This window comes from Mirounga angustirostris, unplaced genomic scaffold (assembly GCF_029215605.1).
Source record: "Mirounga angustirostris isolate CCGP_5_RB_7025 unplaced genomic scaffold, mMirAng1.0.hap1 SCAF_15, whole genome shotgun sequence".
Classification (NCBI taxonomy): domain Eukaryota; kingdom Metazoa; phylum Chordata; class Mammalia; order Carnivora; family Phocidae; genus Mirounga; species Mirounga angustirostris.
Window position 1 is genome coordinate 56,982,326 of NW_026991723.1, and position 20,025 is coordinate 57,002,350.

At 43.9% G+C, this 20,025-nt stretch overlaps 1 protein-coding gene across 1 annotated transcript in view; it reads right to left on the reverse strand.

Moving 5' to 3' along the window:
• Window positions 1–7,992: 7,992 nt before the first annotated feature.
• DCAF12 (DDB1 and CUL4 associated factor 12) overlaps window positions 7,993–20,025 on the reverse strand; it is a 35,394-nt gene continuing 23,361 nt past the window's right edge. Inside the window, exons 5-9 of the mRNA XM_045882552.3 lie at window positions 17,035–17,228; window positions 16,014–16,079; window positions 14,712–14,874; window positions 10,674–10,852; window positions 7,993–10,133 (exon numbers count right to left, since the gene is read on the reverse strand). Of these exons, the coding sequence (XP_045738508.1) occupies window positions 9,975–10,133; window positions 10,674–10,852; window positions 14,712–14,874; window positions 16,014–16,079; window positions 17,035–17,228 (761 nt within the window). The 3' untranslated portion in view covers window positions 7,993–9,974. The remainder of the gene's footprint in view (window positions 10,134–10,673; window positions 10,853–14,711; window positions 14,875–16,013; window positions 16,080–17,034; window positions 17,229–20,025) is intronic.

A 20,025-nucleotide genomic window follows, 5' to 3' on the forward strand; every position in this document is an offset into this window, starting at 1 on the left:
TTGGTGGAACCTCAGGGAAGTCTGGGGGACCCCCTTGTCAGAGTAAAGTTACCTGTCCAGAGATTTCCTGACTTCATGGTTCCTTTTGGCTGTATCTTGTCTCCTCCTCCCCCACCCCTCCAACTCCCTACCCTGAAGCTAAAGGAGTCTGGGGTGGAGTCAAGACTCTCAGAAGCCAGTTAAACCAGTTCCTGCAGGCCTGAACACTGCCCTGCTGAGGAATAGCCCTTGCAGAAAACTACTGTCCCCAACTGTAGCCACAGCCAGCGACAGAAGGTGCAGAGACCAGGGATGGGGAAAGAACTCAGGGAAAACACAAATCAGCACCTACTCCAAATACAGGTGGACCCAACCTGGACTTGTAGATGCCCAGTGGGGCCAAGCTGATGCTGGTCACCCCCTCACTCTGGTCAGCAATGGCAGAAGTAGGAGTATGAGAAGTATGGCACCAATGTCTTTCTCCAATTCTCCCAGCTCAGCTCTTAGCAGATTTCTTAGTGTTATCTGAGAAGCTGCCCCTCAATGTCTCAGCCCAGAGCTCTCTCCAGCGTTGCTTAGCCCCCTGTGTCTTGGGGGAAGGGCCACACATGGATTCTTAACTCCAGCATGGGCAGCCTGGCTAAGCCTCTCACCTCTCTGTGGTTAAAAGTGGAGGCTGTAACCAGGAGGGATATAGAGAGGCTCATGGTTCCTGCTTAGGTAAAAGCCTGGCTGGACGCTTGAGGACTTGAAGCTTTTTGTCAAAGTGAACACCAGCTAGTGCCCATGCTCCTGGCTGCCCCATAGTCACAATTATTTGGACTGAGCTTAAGTGAGGGAGATCTGCCATATCCCTGGGACTGTGAAATCTCAACAGATGGCTCAGGCTGTTGGGAGCCGTGGGAATGCTTTACAGTTGTGCTCTATTTCAAAGCACCTTCATATCCCTTATCGCTTTAGTTCACAATCAGCCCAGAGAGATTCAAACAGCTTACAGCCAAAGAGCTGGTTAATCATTAGAGACAGGATTTAACTAAGAACATCAGCCTCAGATCCAGCACTCCTAGCTGCCTCCTACCCAACCCTCCTTCAAGATTGATATTAAAGCTCTGCCTGTCCCTTCTCTTTCCTTCCTTAGAAAAAATGTGTATTGTGCGTATCTTTGCTCACACTCTATACTGAGTTTAGGCAGGGTTGATATCTCCGGAGTTTGGGAACTAAGTTATGGCTCCCCCTACTGGGTGGATGATGGATTCATTGGCCCAAAGGAGAATTTACCCAGTCTCCCCAGAAGTTTCTGGGTCTCTTAGGAAAATCCTGTATTTGCCTGTGCTTGGAAAGACCCCCCAAAACAAGGATCCCTGTAGAGGAGTGTGATCATGGAAGATTTTCTAGAAGATTAGGACCTGAGCTTGAAGGATTTTGACAGGAGTTTGTTGTAATTTCTTTTTTGATTGAGAGCAGTTTTGACAAGGAAAGTGCCCTATGAGTTGAGAGAATGAATGAGCTAGCTGGTTTAAGCAGAAAGTTCATATACCAAAGGAAAGGGAAGTGAGGAATTTTTGTTTTAGGTTTTTGTTTTGTCTTGTTTTAAGTAGGCTCTATGCCTGAAGTGGGGCTCAAACTCTTGACCTTGAAATCAATAGTCGTGTGTTTTATGGACTGAGCCAGCTAGGTGAGTGAGTGAATGAATGAATGAATTAATAAAAACATAGCTACAATATCATTATTATACCCAGAAAAAGTAACAATCGTTACTTTAAAATTTTTTTTTTTTTTTAAAGTAATCTATATGCCCAGCATGGGGCTTGAACTCACGACCTCGAGATCAAGAGTTGCATGCTGTACTGAGCCAGCCAGGTGCCCCAACAATCACTACTATTACCCAATATCCAGTCAGTGTTGATTTTCTTTTTACAGTAGCATTGTTTTGAATCAGGATGTAAACACCATCTATGCATTACATTTGCTTGATGTCTGTCTCAAATCTCAATCTATTACAGTTCTCTTTCTTCTTGCTATTTGTTGGAAAAAAAACAGGTCATTTCCCCTACATCCTGGATTTGATTGCTTGCATCCCCATTATACCATTAATATGTTCCTCTAGCCACTGTATTTTCTTAGAACTGATAGATCTGTGCTTGTTTAGATCAAGTTTGATTTTCTGGCAGGAACGCTTCTTAGGTAATGCTGTTAACTTCCTATCACAGAGGCCCCTGGCTGGCTCAGCTGGTGGAGCATGTGACTCTTGATCTCAGGGTCCTAGGTTCAAGCCCCATATGGGATATAGAGACTACTTAAAAATAAAATCTTAAAGGGGCGCCTGGGTGGCTCAGTCATTAAGCGTCTGCCTTCGGCTCAGGTCATGATCCCAGGGTCCTGGGATCGAGCCCCACATCGGGCTCCCTGCTCGGCCAGGAGCCTGCTTCTCCCTCTCCCACTCTGCCTGCTGTGTTCCCTCTCTAGCTGTCTCTCTCTCTCTGTCAAATAAATAAAATAAAATCTTTAAAAAAAATAAAAAATAAAAAATGAATAAAATCTTAAAAACAAAAACAAAACTTCTATTGCAACCCATCAGGAGGCACAAATATCTGGTGGTCTCTCTTTTTGTGATGAGATTGACCTGCAAATTTTTTTAAAAAAATTTTATTTATTGGGGCACCTGGGTGGCTTAGTTGTTAAGCGTCTGCCTTCGGCTCAGGTCATGATCCCAGGGTCCTGGGATCGAGCCCCACATTGGGCTTCCTGCTCCACGGGAAGCCTGTTTCTCCCTCTCCCACTCCCCCTGCTTGTGTTCCCTTTCTCGCTGTGACTGTCTCTGTCAAATAAATAAATAAAATCTTTTTAAAAAATTTATCTATCTATCTATCTATTTATTTATTTATTTATTTATTTGTCAGAGAGAGAGAGAGAGCATGAGAGCAAGCACAAGCAGGGGAAGCAGCAGGCAGAGGGAGAAGCAGGCTTCCCGCTGAGCAAGGAGCCCTACTCGATCCTGCGACCCCAGGAACATGACCTGAGCTGAAGGCAGACGCCTAGCCAACTGAGCTACCCAGGTATCCCGACCTGCAAATATTTTAAGTAGGCTCCACACCCAGCGTGGAGCCCCACGTGGGGTTTTAACTCACGACCCTAAGTTAAAGACCTGAGCTGAGATCAAGAGTCGGATGCTTGGGGTGCCTTGGTGGCTCGGTCCATTAAACAACCAACCCTTGATTTTGGCTCAGGTCATGATCTTAGGGTTGTGTGATTGAGCCCTGCATCGGGCTCCCTGCTCGGTGAGCAGTCTCTGCTGGAGATTCTCTCTGTCTCACTCTACCCCTTCCCCTGCTCGCATGTGTGTGTGTTCTCTCTCTCAAATAAATAAATCTTAAAAAAAAGAAAACAAGTTGGAGGCTTAACCAACTGAGTCACCCAGGCACCCCATGACCTGCAAATACTTTGCATTTTCTCTTCCTTTTTCTTTTAAATTTTCCTTTAACCTTTTCCTTATCAATAGACTTAGGATACTTCCAGGTGTTTTTGTTTTTTGTAATTAATGCTATGGCAAACCATCCTTATACATCTATCTTTGGCAAAACAAATTGCCTAGAACATTTCCTAAAATTCCCAGAAGTGAAACTACTGGGTCAATGGATATAATCAACAGTTTTTCAACATAATAAATCCATTTTGACAGGCTAAGCATTCCTAATCAAGACCACAGCCACCACTTAGATTAACCAGTAGCCTAGAAACAATGAAGTCAATGCTAACTTTATCTAATGACTCATGCATCTTCCATCCTGACTCATGCATTCTCTATCCTTGACTCATGCGTGCATCCTTGATCCTTGGGGATCTTTCTCACATTCTGGCTGGTAACTCCAGCTCTGCACAGGCAGGCACAAGGCAGATCCTCTAGTAGAGCAAGTTCAGGTATGACAGGCCTTAGTTAGATCTATTATTTCCTGCTATCAAGGGGGAGTGCATTAGCTGCATGGGTTATTGGCCAATAGATTCAGGATGGGAAAGCATCCTGCCTCTATAATCTGCACCGTGAAAAGATGACCTTGAGTAAAAATTAAAAATACAGACAGTTTCAGATAGGAAAAGGCAACCAGGGGTGAGCAGTTTGGGGATTACTGCCTTGGCCCTAGAAGGAACGAATCTTCCAGGCAGAATCAATTCAAGTGTGGTTCTGGGCTTTAATTTTTCTTTTAACAAGTCTTAGCTCTATTATGTGAGTACCGTTCATCTTTGTATTATCAAAAAAGAAAAATTTTCTTATATCTCAAATGTGGTTTTATAAAAATTGGTATCTGAAAATTCCTCAGAGTATTCCTATATTAGTTTGCTAAGGCTGTCAAAACAAATTGCCACAAATTTGGTGGTGTTAAAATGACAGAAATCCATTCTTTTACATTTTGGGAGGCCAGAAGTCCAGAATCAAGGCATTAGCATGGCTATGCTCCTTCCCAAGTCTCTAGGGGAGAATCTTTTCCTTGCCTCTTCCAGCTTCTGGTGGCTGTTTTATTTATTGGGGCACCTGGGTGGCTCAGTCGTTAAGCGTCTGCCTTCGGCTCAGGTCATGATCCCAGGGTCCTGAGATTGAGCCCCGCATCGGGCTCCTGGCTCAGCGGGAAGCCTGCTTCTCCCTCTCCCACTAGCCCTGCTTGTGTTCCCTTTCTCGCTGTGTCTCTCTGTCGAATAAATAAAATCTTTAAAAATGATTTTGTAGATCTTTTGCTTAGAGATAGATTTTTTAGACCTTTGCTTAGAGATACATCACTCCAATCTCTGCTTTTTTCTCTTCACATTGTCTTCTCTGTATGTTCCTGTATGTGCTTTCCTATCTTTTTTTTTTTTTTTTTAAGATTTTATTTATTTATTTGAGATAGAGAGCGAGAGTGTACGCAAGAGACACTCTCATGGCAGTTAGGGCCTACTCTAACCCAGTACGATTTCATCTTGAACCTTACCGTAGTTATATCTGCAAAGACCCTAATTCCAAATAAAGTCATGTTCTGAGGTTCCAGGTAGACTTGAATTTTGGGGAGACACTAGTTGACCCACAATTCTCAATGTTTTATTGGAAGCCATTAGAAAAATAAGACACATAACAAAATTTAACAAGCCCTGCTATAATATTTACCTACTTTGAGGACAAATTGCTTGAGGGGAGGGATTGCTTCCTATTCTTCTTAGACTTGCCTGCACTAGAATAGTTGTGGATGTTAAGGACCTCGGAAATCATCTAATGTCTAGTCTGAACTCCTCTCCTCATTGTGGAAGATGAAAAAACAACCTAAAGAGAGGAAAAGACTTGTTCAGCCATGGCCACAAGCAGCTGCAGAACTAGAAAAGAACCCATACTCTCCCCTTTTGGTCCACACTTAACCCTGAGTGATTGGTCAGCACTTGGGGGATGGCATGGATCCCCCTTGAGGGAATAGCAACAGTATCTCTCGTGATAGACTACTCCTCTCCCCTAATATGGGAAAAAGATCTGATGGGGGAGACTTAAACATGGTGGTTGGGGCAATAATTGTGTTTTTAGCAAAAGAGCCTAGAGGAGCAGAGTGTGGTGGTGGTGAAGATGAGGGATGTTTCTTACATAAGCAGTACATTACCACCACACCTCAGGCCATGGTACCCAGCACAGTGTTAATCTGCAATGGGCAAATGGCCTTGACCCTGGATCCTCATTATTATTTCCAGTCCTCTGTTTAGGCTGTCACCAGTTAAGGAAAAAAGTAGCTACAAGTGAGGGAAGTTTATTTTCTTTAAGACAGAAGTTGATCATTTGTTTTCTTCCTGTCCATAGCACTAGGGATGTTAATTACAGCTCTGAATGGTGCTTAACAAGAAATGCAGTAAACATGTGACTCTGAGCTCAGTTAATGAGTATTATTATCCTTTAAAAATTCTGACTTCAGCAATTACACACTAATCAAGAGGAGTGTTCAGATGTTAGGCTCAACCCAGCAGGAATTTGAGAGGACAGCTCACAGCCCAGTCTTGGAAAGCTGAATCATAAAAGGGCTCACAACCCCTCTGGAGTGTCTTGGTTCACACCTCTCTCTCTAGTGGTAGAATAGAAACAAATTTCTCACGTTTCTCTGGATTATTCCTTGGAGGAGTTGAATTAAGGGCAGAAGAACCAAGCTAAGAAATCCAAACTTTCTTGTCTTCATTGGTGGTTCTAGACTTAGCCTATGTCTCTACCCTTCCAAAGCTTCAAGCCGTCTCAGCACACTAGCATGAAATGAGATGTGGCTAATAGCAAGTAACACTGAGTGATTCCTCCCCAACCCCCATCCATTGTTGACTCCCAGACATCAGCCAATTGGGAAGGAATGAAAAAGCACTTGGGTCATAGGCTGACTCTTACAATTGACCCCAATGCTAAGCCAAGAGTCTTGACACCCTGACTTTTATTTTCTATGTGGTAGCTGGATCAGAGAAACCTAGATTGGGAGTCTTTATTAGAAACACTGAAGGCCAGGGCGCCTGGGTGGCTCAGTTGGTTAAGCGACTGTCTTCGGCTCAGGTCATGATCCTGGAGTCCGGAGATCGAGTCCCACATCAGGCTCCCTGCTCAGTGGGGAGTCTACTTCTCCCTCTGACTCTCTTCCCTCGCGTGCTCTGTCTCTTATTCTCTCTCAAATAAATAAATAAAATCTTAAAAAAAAACAAAAACAAACACTGAAGGCCAGATTAATATTAATCAACTCCTGGAGTGGCAAGGGTAGGGAACTCAGAGCACAAATTAGTTTCCAAAGCCTTCTGCAAAAGGATCCAAAAGAGGATGGGAGGAGCCAGTAGACCATTTGGAATGAGGTATGTGGCCTGAGGGAGAACAAGGAAGTTCTTTCATGGCCTGGGAATAGGGACTGAGGGCAGGAAAGGGAGGGACCTTATAAAGTCCACAAAGCTTTTCTGTGAGATACATACTTTGCTGGAAAACAGGAACAGGGCCAAGATTCCATGGAAAACAGCAGCCTAGGCCAGGGGCCCCCCTCCCCCATATCCCCTGTCACCTTTCTCAGAGCATGTTCCATGAACATGAGTCCCCTAGTAACCACAACCTGATTGTTGGGAAGTAAAGAAGCAGGTCTTCGTTTAAATTTACATTTCCCAGAAATAATTTGACCAAGGCACATTCTGTAAACACCCATCACTATTCCATGGATTGGGTATGCTAAAAACCTCATTTTGGGAAAGGCTCTTCTCCTCTAGGAAGCCCTCTTAATTGCTTCAACCAATTCACTTCCCCCTTCCTGTTTTACGGCCTTTGATCATACAGGTAGATAACTATATGAGTCATTCTGAACTAGTCAGCCTCTAAGGCAGGTGCAAAGGGCAGCTACATCTAGCTTGCCTCGAAAGGAACAAGTACCATGTGAGAGAGAAATATAGCACCTTGCCTGGCTCTGTGGCCCAGCCCTGATGGGTCTTCCAGAATCAGCTGTGAGGAAGATGGTATGATTCAGCAGTCTTTTTCTCAGCTACAGCCCCAAACAAGCTCTGGGAAGCGCATCACTCACTATGGTCACTGTTTCCTCCTCTTATAAAGGGCAGCTAGGAGCTATGGTGCCAACTTAAAAAAAAGATATCCTATTCCCTGGGCCCTGTGCAGCCACTTTCAGTCATTCTCAGTGAACCCTCCACTGAAGCAGACAGAGCCTATCACCGACCCTTTTGGGTGAGAGGAGCTGGTCACCTTGCTCAAATCCATAGTCATTCAGAGCAAGGACTAGCAGCTTTCCTGCTCATCTTCAGCTCGGGCATATTCGTCCTCCACTGGACCCCAGAGCAACTGATCTTGGGCCAGGGCTGGGAACCAAGAACAAGTAGGTTTTAGTGTTTGTGTGTTTGCACTTGACCTGTCTTTAACTGTGAGGGAACTCTTGTGTTCCTCTTTTGCTCCAAGCAATCCGAGCCCCCCAAGGTAACCCTCCAACCAGTCATTTGGGGCTTTTTCTCCTGCTGTCTCTTGACTATACATACTCACTCAAACCACTTTGCAACTGGAATAATATTTATTTATTTTTTTTACTTGGCAAAAAGTCAAGTGCTACATTTTTAAAAACAAAATCTCAAACAATCAAACATATTACCCATCACAGAAGAGGGTCTGGCAACAGTACAAAACATCCTACTTAAGATCTTTTTTTTTTTAATATACAAGTTGGTTTAAAATGATAGAAGTTCTGTGAGAACTAAGAAATCTACAGCTTGTAGTTTAATAATAGAAAAAAAATTAAGACAATTAAAAGATCTATAGTATCCAGCATTTTACTTAATTCCCTGTTTATAGCACCTATTTCTCTAGGTTAGAAGATGAGAATTCTAGAACCTGTGGTGTGCACCTGGTGTATCACCAAGATAGGGTGGGTTGCTGTCTCCCTTCCCCACCAGCCCCCATTATCAAGGAGAAGGCACTCTTTTTTTCAATCTCCCCACTTAGACCCAGAGCAGAGGGGGATAACTGGGCGAGCAATTTAGAAACTAGAGTGCAAGAATAATATGACTTTTCCTTTCCCCGGGATGGGCTGTTGACAGAAGCAGAGTATCTGCTTAGAATGGAGGAGGAATCTGGGGGTGGGAGCAGCTGCTATCTGCAACATGATGCGTAAAAAGCAAGGAATAACTGGACGTCATGGTCAATCAGTTGCCTGCAAGTTTCAAAACCTCAGACTAAACACAGTTCGAGGGAGGAACAAATTACTAGTCACATCAATGCCTTTACATGCGCAGTGCTGCTGGCTATAGGCCGCCCATCACCATCCCAGGGCTGAGCCAACAAAACGGGAGGCGGCTTCAACTCCAGCCCCACTAGGAAGGAAACGAACAGTCCACACACGAAGCACTCGCGACACACAGATAAACCCCCTGCTTATCCCCCCCCCCCCCCCCGGACTGAAGCCAATTTAGAAAAGCAAAGCAAAACCCACTGGGGAGATGAGAAGGAAGGCAGAGGAGAAGTTTCTCCCCAAAGCCAAGGGGACTGAGTATGTGGATCTTAGCAGACTTAAGGCCCCCCTGCTCCGGGCCCCTGAGATACCAGACCAGGTCTTGTTTGAAGAAGGAAAAGGAAGGCTGGGATGGGGATTCTCGGTATACCAAGCTCTACCAAGCCTTCTGCAGCCTCCAGAACTGCATCCGGATGGAGACCCTGATATTTTAAGGGAGTGGCCACTGGCTAAGCAGATGGGAAATTAAAGTGGAAATGACACACAGAAGTATTCTCACCTGGGGAACACAAAGTTGGGAAGTTGGGTAGGGGACGGATCATTCCGGAGTCCTGGGATGAGCGTCACTAGGAAGCCTGCAATCTGATTCAAAGGGTTTTCCTGGTGGTGATTGTTTTTCTTTCTGTTTTTACTTCCTATAATCAGTGCTGTTAGACTTTTAAAAAACAAGATAAAGACTAGTCCCAAAGCTGACTCTGTGAATAAAGTTGTTTTTTTTATATAAATATTTTAATTACAAGTAATTCTTACTCCAGGTAATTTCAGCAACACACGGTGTTTGCAGGCACCCAAGTTCTCTCTCTCTCTCTCTCTCTCTCACACACACACACACACACACACACACACACACAGCCCCCAAACTTTCACAGAAAGTCTGACAGCAACCACATAATTATAAAGGAGCCCTACCTCTCAAGAATGAAGTAAGGGTGAGAATGAGTATGCCAGCCTAAAGAAGCGAAAGGGGAGAGTGTGTGTCACTTAAAGAAAAAATAAGAATTAACAATGTTTGGTTGAGAAGCCAGAAAGAAAAAAGACAGGAAAATTCGGATTACCAAAAGCAAAAGAAAAAAACCAACAACAAAACACTTCAGATTTCTGTACAGGGCTTCCTGTCAAGTGCCTAAGCCATAGGCAAACTCTCGTGTTCCCACTAAAATGAGGGCCTCACACAGTTGGAAGAAATCAAAAGAAACAAGAAAACGAAGGATGGAAGTTAGTGTAAATCTCTGCATTTTGGGAGTGAGTTAGTTGTCATTAACTCCAGAGCCCGGCATAGTTTCCATGGAGCCCTGAAGGGAGCGGTCCTCCTGCCACAAAGAGTTTCGTTCCGGACGAGTCATAGCAGTGGGTGTAAACAGCATTGGGGAAGAAATCAATGTCCGAAAAGTAATTCCTCCAGGTTTCATCATGATTCTACGGGAAGAAAACGAGACTCTGTTAGCGCCTCTAGGCCATGGGGCAGAGAAAAGGAAAGAAAGGGACAGGAATGCCTTCTGGTCTTAAGAGGAGAGGATCCTGCGTCTAATCTGATGTCAGGAGACTCTGACTGGTGCTCATGGGACTTGGAGCCTCATTTTTCCAAATGAACATTAGGGAGGAACTGAACAGGCTGAAGAACCGCTATATCACCCTAAGGTCTCAGGACGGCCAGAACCAAACTTTTTAGTAATTCAATGGCAGCCACAATGGGTGGATCCTTCACCTTCCTGCTCCATTATCACCTGCGGGGAATCCCAGTTAGCTTATCTTACTGGGCTTCAAGTTTTCCCATGGACATGTAGACACAGAAGCAAAATCAAGGGAAAGTGCCTTTCGCTGCTCTAAGGAGTGCCTCTTACCATTGAAAAATTATGTGGGTAGCTGATTTATCAGTGGGGGTGGGAGCAGGTGGGTAGACTGAAGAAAATTTTTCTGTCACTATTCAGTAACCATGTCAGGCAGGGGCTTACTCACCAGCCAGCCTCTGCCAGTAGTTAATTTAAGATTCTCCCCTGCTAGTCTGGGCTTGGACCCGTAACAAGCTGAGAGCCTCTCTTCCAGGAATCTCTGAGCTCGGATGTCATAGAACAGCAGGGAACCCTGCCCTGTGCCCACAGTGATGATGTGCTCATAAAAGCTCACTGACCGGATCCCTGAGAGAAAAGTAAACGGCAATGAGTAGGGAGAGCACACACTGACAGTCTGCTAACCTGTATTTCTCTGGCACTGAGTTCACATGGCACCTCCAAATACCAGACAGCCTTTCCCAGGTCTACGTGGCAAGTTAAGCTCATGTGAAAGCCTGAGAACCCTGGTGCCACAATGCCCATTCATACACTAACAGGAACCCTTCCATAAGCCCTAGAGAAGTACCTGAGGCCTGGTGATTCCTAAGATGCCTTTGGCCTAAGACCTTAAGTGTACCTGGAACCTTCCTCCCCTAGACTCACTATGGAGTCATCTTTCATAACTCTAAACTCTCCTTCAGTATGTTTTCAACCTATACTGAAACAGGGTAATCTGCATATTTACAAATCATTGTATTAAAAAGGACTTCTTCCCATCTGACCTAAAACCACTACCATGGCACTGCAAGAGGTCTTTATCTGGTATTGCATCTGTGGATCAAATAAGTGCATGGGATACAAAGATGTCTCTTGGCACATAAGAGGTGCTTGATAATATCTGTGGAATCAGTATTTCCTTATTAGGCTACTCCTGTAATAATAACCAAATCTCATAAAGCTTTTTTTTTTTAAGATTTTATTTTAGGGGTGCCTGGGTGGCTCAGTTGGTTAAATATCAGACTCTTGATCTCAGCTCAGGTCCTGATCTCAGGGCTTTAAGTTCAGGCCCTGCATTGGGCTCCATGTTGGGCATGGAGCCTACTTTAAAAAAAAAACCTTTAATTTTTAATTTTTTAAGATTTTTAAATTTTTTTTAAAGATTTTATTTATTTATTTGAAAAGAGAATGAGAGAGAGCGAGAGCGCACGTGCACACGAGAGGGGGGAGGGAGGGTCAGAGGGAGAAGCAGCCTCCCTGCTGAGCAGGGAGCCCAATGCCGGACTCGATCCCGGGACTCCAGGATCATGACCTGAGCCGAACGCAGTCGCTTAACCGACTGAGCCACCCAGTGGCTTATTAAAATTAAAAAATCTTGGGGTGCCTGCGTGGCTCAGTAGGTTAAACGACTGCCTTCAGCTCAGGTCATGATCCTGGAGTCCCGGGATCGAGTCCCGCATCGGGCTCCCTGCTCGGCAGGGGGTCTGCTTCTCCCTCTGACCCTCACCCCTCTCATGCTCTCTCTCTCATTCTCTCTCTCAAATAAATAAATAAAGTCTTTAAAAAAAAAAAAAAATCTCTCTACCCACCATGGGGCTCAAACTCACAATCCCAAAACAAGAATCGCATGCTACATCGACTGAGCCAGCCAGATACCCCTAAAGATTTTATTTTTAAGTAATCTCTACACCCAATATGGTACTTGAACCTAGAACTCAGAGGTCAAGAGTTGCATGCTCCACCAACTGAGCCCGCCAGGCGCCCCTCTTAAAGCTTTTTCATTATAGATGTTATTCCAGCCAAGCCTATTTATTCTTCCCCTTACAACTCTCACTGCACACATTATTCTCTCTGTTCTGCACCATGAGTGTCTTAACTATAATTGAAAACAAACCCCAAACAAAAGCCACTTTTGCAGTATCTGCATGAAAATAAACACTACTTGGAAGAGAGAGGCTAAATTGTAAACCATATTGTGCCTTTTAGGACTTCCAGGATAATACAGCCACATTTTTGCCTGAGAAGGGAAACAGTGAGATGAAGAAAATATACTTTGTTGGGGTGCCTGGGTGGCTCAGTCGTTAAGCGTCTGCCTTCGGCTCAGGTCATGATCCCAGGGTCCTGGGATCGAGCCCCGCATTGGGTTCCCTGCTCCACGGGAAGCCTGCTTCTCCCTCTCCCACTCCCCCTGCTTGTGTTCCCTCTCTCATGTGTCTCTGTCAAATAAATAAATAAAATCTTAAAAAAAAAAAAAGAAATATACTTTGTTAACCTGAATGATCTAGATTCTAGTCTATGGCTGTTATCCCACCAATCTGTATGATGTTGAGCCCGTTATTTAACTGCTCTGGGTCTCAGTCTCCTCATCTATAAAGCAGGGTTAACATTAACCTTACCTTTTCCTACCTGCTTCCCAAAGGGTTCTGGGTAAGATGAAGTAAGTTGGCAGATAAAGATATTTTGAAATCTTTTTTTTTTTAAGATTGTATTTATTTATTTGAGACAGAGAGAATGAGAGACAGAGAGCATGAGAGGGAGGAGGGTCAGAGGGAGAAGCAGACTCCCTGCCGAGCAGGGAGCCCGATGCGGGACTCGATCCCGGGACTCCAGGATCATGACCTGAGCCGAAGGCAGTCGCTTAACCAACTGAGCCACCCAGGCGCCCAAGATATTTTGAAATCTTAAAGTACAGTACAAACATAAGTCTTTTTATTCCTTGATAAAGAAAGATTGTTCTCAGAGAAAATATGTTATAAAAGATGGGAGGCTGAAGCTAAATTCACCCAGTGGTCAGAACTAAACTAAGTATTTTCTTCAGCTTTACTGAGGTATAACTGACAAACAATACACTGCACATATTTAAAGTACACAATTTAAAGTTTTAACATATATATATATATATCCACGACACTACCACCACAATCAAAATAACGAATATATCCACCATCCTCAAAAGTTTCCTCATGCCCTCAGTAAACTCCTCCTCACTGCACATCATCCCTTAGCATATATGAATTTTACAGTTCAGGCAGGGCACGAGCAAAAAATTACCACAGGACAGAAAGTCAAGATCTGTGAAAGAATATGAAAACCACCAATATCCTGACTATTGGTTTCCACTAAAGGCTTCACGTGGCCACAAATTTGCCTGTGGTGGCTTAAAGCTCTGCTGCCATTTGCAGGTTTTTAAGCTCTCTTCCTGAGTCACCAAACACCTCCACCAGGTTTCATAACCATCACTATACTTGTTTGGAAACCAATGTAGAAACTGAAAGTCAAAACCTATTTGCGGGCACCTGGGTGGCTCAGTCGTTAAGCGTCTGCCTTCGGCTCAGGTCATGATCCCGGGGTCCTGGGATCGAGTCCCGCATCGGGCTCCCTGCTCGGAGGGAAGCCTGCTTCTCCCTCTCCCACTCCCCCTGCTTGTGTTTCTGCTCTCGCTCTCTCTCTGTCAAATAAATAAATAAAATCTTAAAAAAAAAACCAAACCAAAAACCTATTTGCAATGCAGCTATAAGCCTCAGGGGCATAGTGGGACTTTTTTTTTTTTTTGGTGCAAAATAGTGGTTTATTAAAGCACAGGGACAGGACCCACGGGCAGAAAGAGCTGCTGCCCCAGGGTCTTGAGGAGTGGCTGATTATAGACTCAGGAGTTGGGGGAAGGAAAAGGGAGGTTTCAAAAGAACTTTCATATGTTAAAGAGGACGGACCTACAAGATAGCAGAGGTCTTGCCATTGTCAAGTTAAGGCTGTTTTCCCCTCTAGCAAGGTATTAATATTAAGATAGTTGGGAGATCCCTGGAAGAATGTCACTCATGTCCCACCTAGGAGTGGGGGGTTGGGGGAGGTTGCAGGGTGTCAGCTTATGCTTTGTCTTCAGCTAGCCTTCTGCTCCCTCATCATTTCTCCCCTGAACAAATTTTTTTTTTTTTTTTAGATTTTATTTATTTGACAGAGAGAGACACAGCAAGAGAGGGAACACAAGCAGAGGGAGTGGGAGAGGGAGAGGGAGAAGCAGGCCTCCCGTCAAGCAGGGAGCCGATGTGGGGCTCCATCCCAGGACCCCGGGATCATGACCTGAGCCAAAGGCAGACGCTTAATGACTGAGCCACCCAGGCGCCCCGCTCTGAACAATTTTAACCCTTAAATCTTTAAGGTTGTTGAAGGTGGAAGGTCTCATCTTCTGTAACATCTTCCTGTTGAATAGGGGCCATACCAGGACTCTTACCACTGCCTCGCTCCCTGGAGCAAACAGACTTGACGTTGTATGATGGCTGCCGTGGATCCAAGAAGGAGACATGAGCTTGGGAGCCCACTGCATATACTGACCATTCACTACCATAGGCCAGGCACACATTCTCACGGCAATACGGTAGTTTGGTGGAGAGGAGCTGAAACAGAGAAAAGAGTGATGCACCCATGGCAATACCAGAGAGCATACTACAGGGCAGTGTTCCTAGTTAGATGCCCAATTCTGTGGGCTTCCTTCATAGATAAGCCACACAAAGTCAGAGACAAAAAGACAAAAATAATGTCCTGTTCCATCACTAAGTAAATAAGAGAAAGAGAGGGTGATTGTAATATGCAATTAAGATCTCAGTACTTGAAGAGGGCTGATTAGGGGAAAAGATTAAGCTGGAATTAAATAATCAGAAGCAGAAAGGCCTAGACCTACGGCTTATTCCAGGAATAACCCCTGGGCACTAAAGCCAAGGTCACACTCTGTTCTCTGCCATGACCTTCTCTGCTACCACCCTCCTCACTGGTCTTCAGATAAAAGGGCTGATTTCTGGCTACCCTCAGCCTAGCTTCCCAATTGTACAGGAGTTGTACACTACAAAAAGCCCACTCACGGGACTGGCTCAACCTCAGCTAACAACACTCAGCCTTAACCCTGGATCCTTCTCATTCAGCCAATCTTTAGTGGCTGCCTACTGCATGTAAGGTACCAAGCAAGGTCAGTGGAGCTCAAAGGCTGCTTGACATGAAGTGGTCAGTAATTCCTGGAGCTATGCTTCCTCTTGAGAAAGAGTCTATCACAGAAGCAATAAGCAGCAAAGGCCTTTGGGACAAGAAGAGGGACTCACAGGTAGGTTTGACTTTATGCAGAGGTTGCTTGTAAAGATTATCAATATTCTCAATACCTATTATTTCAGAGATAGTTTATCTTAGTTTAATTGGTTTTCAGTTACTGGTGATTTCTAACTTCTAGGTTTTCCTGCCCTTTCAACATGCCAAATGGTCAATAATCCATAAGCAAATACTTAAATGCCTTGTGGACTGGAGGACGGCAAGCTGAAGGAGTCTCTCAGCAAGTCCTTGCAATGTTAAAGATTCTCCCCCTCCGATCTCTTTAAATGACTTTTAAGAGAGGCCTGTCAGACTCAGAATTCCATGCACTGTGCATTAACATGCCCAGACCTTTGGAAAACTGGTGCTTTAGACAAGGATGCAAAGGCTCAGAGAGAATAAAGGACTTTAACCAAAAGGTGAATTTTTAGGTAAAACCACTAAGTCATGTTCATCACACCTTAGCCAGTGTATTTTCAGCCTTCCAGAGATGAAAATAACCATCCAGAGATACTGCTCCCAGTTCCTACAAGAGCAATGAAAAACAGGTTATATTTCAATCTGTAGCAACTAATAAACAGTAGTATGCAAGGAAAGATCTTGAAGGTTGGGGTCCTCCCATTCTTCATTCATTCTTATCCCCTGGGGGCCAGGGATTGTCAGCTCATCATCTCATTCTATGGAATGCAGCTGGACAGCATATTAAATCAAGGTTGCTTTTTGGGAGAACTCAAGAAGGAAGCCGGGTTCTAGCAGTAATGTAAACACCCATGATTCCAAAAGCTCTTACTATGCAATCATTCCCATGACATCCTGTTGGATAGTTCCAGCAGAGCACACACATGAAGGACAGTTTCATAAATGGCAGTATGAGAGCTTCTATGAGTGGAGGATCTAAATCTATCTCAAGGCCATAATTATGACCAGGAGATAGGAGATTAAGGGAACTACCCTTCAAAATGTAGCCTGATTCAGATTTTGGGATCTTTTCTCCTCCTTTGGCTCTGAGTCCCCATCCCAACGTTCTACTTAATACCCCCTCTTTCAGATCTGACTCAATGACTAGGTAAGACCTGCTGGCAGGTTGAGAAGAGGCAGTGAAGAATGAAAAGAAACTGAATACCAAAGAGAAAAAAGCGATAGTTTTTAGAGGCATGTATGAAAATCACACCCAAAATAGAGCACCTGCAAAGGCATGTGCAAATGAGAGACAGTCAAATCAGAGTGGCCCTAGGTGAACTCTGAGAAGCTGACCCACAAATATGGACCCTCCAGAAAAATACTGCAGAGCTCAATCCAAGGGATGGGTTCCATAATCTCAGTTGTAATTTTTTACCAGCAACCCTCAGCCTTCAATCCTCCATGGGCTCAGAACTAAGCTATGTTAGCAAGGACTGACTTGGAAGGAGAAGCCAAGTGCCAAGATGTAAGTCCAGAAGCTGAAGCAAGAGAAAGACACTTCCTCTTTGACGAGCTCATACCTTGTTCTTGTTGTTGAAGGCCAGAGCCCGGACCTTGCAGTTGTCAGGGTTTGTGTCCTCCTTGGGAATGTCCTTTAAGGCCTTGTGAGTAATGTGAGCATACACAGGGACCCGCGACACATTGTGCCTTGCATCACTTTTGGTCAACACATCGTCTGTCACCTCCCAGAGTCCCATAGAGCCATCACGTGAGCCTACAGGGCAAGGAGATCACAGATGTCAGACATACCCAACTCTCTATGGGACAGTCCTAAAGAAACCAAGATGTGCTTTCTTAGTCTAACTCTTTGTACATCATCCTCATGTGCACTAAAGCTTGGTCAGGTGGCCCACTGCAAAACAGAGAACAGTATACATTAACAGCTACAAGAGGAATGATTCAACTAAGATGTAGGACCTAAAATATAACCTTTAGCCTTTGGTGAGATTTTTTGAGAGAGAGAGTACTATACAGTTTGAGAAAGCTCAGTAATTTTCCAAGCCAAATGCTTAGGTCTCTTGGGCATGCATGCACAGGTGATGTCTGTTGGGCAGTAGGGTTTGGGACCCTCCACCTTAAATCAGTGGTGCTTAATCTCTTCTGACTGTATATGCCTCTGAGAGACCTAGGAATGTTAAAGACCCCTTTCTCTAGAGAAATACACAAAACACCACATTGTACATTCAATTTCAGTGAGGTTCATGAACCTCTTGAAGGCTTTCCATGGATCCACAGGGAACATAATTCCCATGTTAGAAATGACTGTATGGGGCACCTGGGTCAGTTGGTACAGCATGCCACTCTTGATCTCGGGGTCCTGAGTTCAAGGCCCATGTTGGATGCAGAGATTACTTAAAAAAATAAAGACTGTTCTACATAAAATGAATACTTAAAAAGTAGTCTTCCTTAGCACACAATAATGAAGCACTTAATTCCTTTCCAGGGGCACCTGGGTGGCTCAGTTGGTTAACCATCCCACTCCTGATCTCAGCTCAGGTCTTGATCTCAGGGTCCTGAGTTCAAGCCCCGCACTGGGCTCCACGCTGGGCGTGGAGCCTACCTAAAAATAACAAATAAATAGATAGATAGATAAAATAAGTAAAAATAAAATTCCTTTCCAGTAAAGTTATCTGCCAACTCTCCTTTAGACTAGAAGGTGCCCTTCCCAACACTGTAAATCTCCTGAATGCTTAGTAGTAAAATTTATCTAATGCGAGAAAAATATCATCCAATTTGTTTGCATCATAAGGCTTATGGGCAGGGATTCAAAGCAGAGGTTTTGTTACAAGTGAAATCTAGAAAACGGTTGAGAAGGACACATCTGGAGAACTATGCATGGTTTATTATGCAAATTAAAAAATAAAACTACACAAGTTTTATTATGAAAAATTCAAGCATACTGAAATCAACTGAAAGAATTTTACAATGAATTGTGCAATTACATCTATATCCTACAATCAACATTTTATTATACTTGGCACATTTATATATTCATCCCTCTGTATGATCCCATTTTAACCAACTAAAAAAATATGTACTGAAAAATGATTGGCAAGATATATTTCAAAATATTAACAGTGGTTATCCCTGGGTAGAGATATTGAAGATAATTCTTATTGCCTTTTTTGTTTTTCTGTATTAAAAAAATTTCTTATGGGGGGGCGCCTGGGTGGCTCAGTTGGTTAAGCGACTGCCTTCGGCTCAGATCATGATCCCGGAGTCCCGGGATGGAGTCCCGCATCGGGCTCCCTGCTCGGCAGGGAGCCTGCTTCTCCCTCTGACCCTCCCCCCTCTCATGTGCTCTCTGTCTCTCTCATTCTCTCTGTCTCAAATAAATAAATAAAAAATCTTTTTTTTTTTTTTTTAAAGATTTTTTATTTATTTATTTGAGACAGAGAGAATGAGAGAGACAGAGAGCACATGAGAGGGGGGAGGGTCAGAGGGAGAAGCAGGGAGCCCGATGCGGGACTCCATCCCGGGACTCCGGGATCATGATCTGAGCCGAAGGCAGTCGCTTAACCAACTGAGCCACCCAGGCGCCCAAATAAAAAATCTTAAAAAAAAAAATAATTTCTTATGGGGGCGCTTGGGTGGCTCAGTTGATTAAGCGTCTGCCTTCCACTCAGGTCATGATCTCAGGGTCTTGGGATCAAGTCCTGCGTTGGGCTCCCTGCTCAGCACAGAGCCTGCTTCTCCCTCTCCCTCTGCTACTCCCCCTGCTTGTGCTTTCTGTCAAATAAATAAATCTTAAAATATATGTATAAAAAATTTATGATAAACACATATTACGTTTATAATAAGGAAAAATTATTTTTTAAATATTATTATTATTTTTCAAATATTTTATCCACCTATTTGCCAGAGAAAGAGAGAGAGGTGTGCATGCATGAGCGCACAAGCAGGGGGAGTGGAAGGCAGAATGAGAAGCAGGCTCCCTGCAGAGAGCCTGATGTGGGACTTGATCCCAGGACGCTGAGATCATGACCTGAGCCAAAGGCAGATGCCTAACCAACTGAGCCACCCAGGTGTCCCAGAAAAAATTATTTAAAGAACTAGTTTGGCAGCATCATGAAGACTGGATTGGAGGAGACAAGAATGGAAGCAGAGAAAAAATATGGAAGGATATTAGGGGTAATTCAAGATATAGATGATGAGCATGCTAGCAGAGAAGACAGAGAAGAAATTGTATCTAAGAAGTTTTTTTTGTTATGTTTTTCCTACTTATTGAAGTATAAGTGACATAATGTTTATAAGAGATATTTCAGAAAACAGTACCAAAAAAAAAAAAAAAAAAAAAAAGAAAACAGTATCAATGTGGCTTGGTAATCAAAGGAGACAAGATCCTAAGAGGAGTCTTAGTTTTCTGGCCGTGTACCTGTGTGGAAGGTAAAAGCAGTCACAAATGTATGCCAATGGGGGAGAGGGGATCTTGGAAGAAAGATGATGAGTATGAATATGCTGAGTCTGAGGTAGAATGTTCAGGGGTTAATACTCATCATCAAGTCTAAATA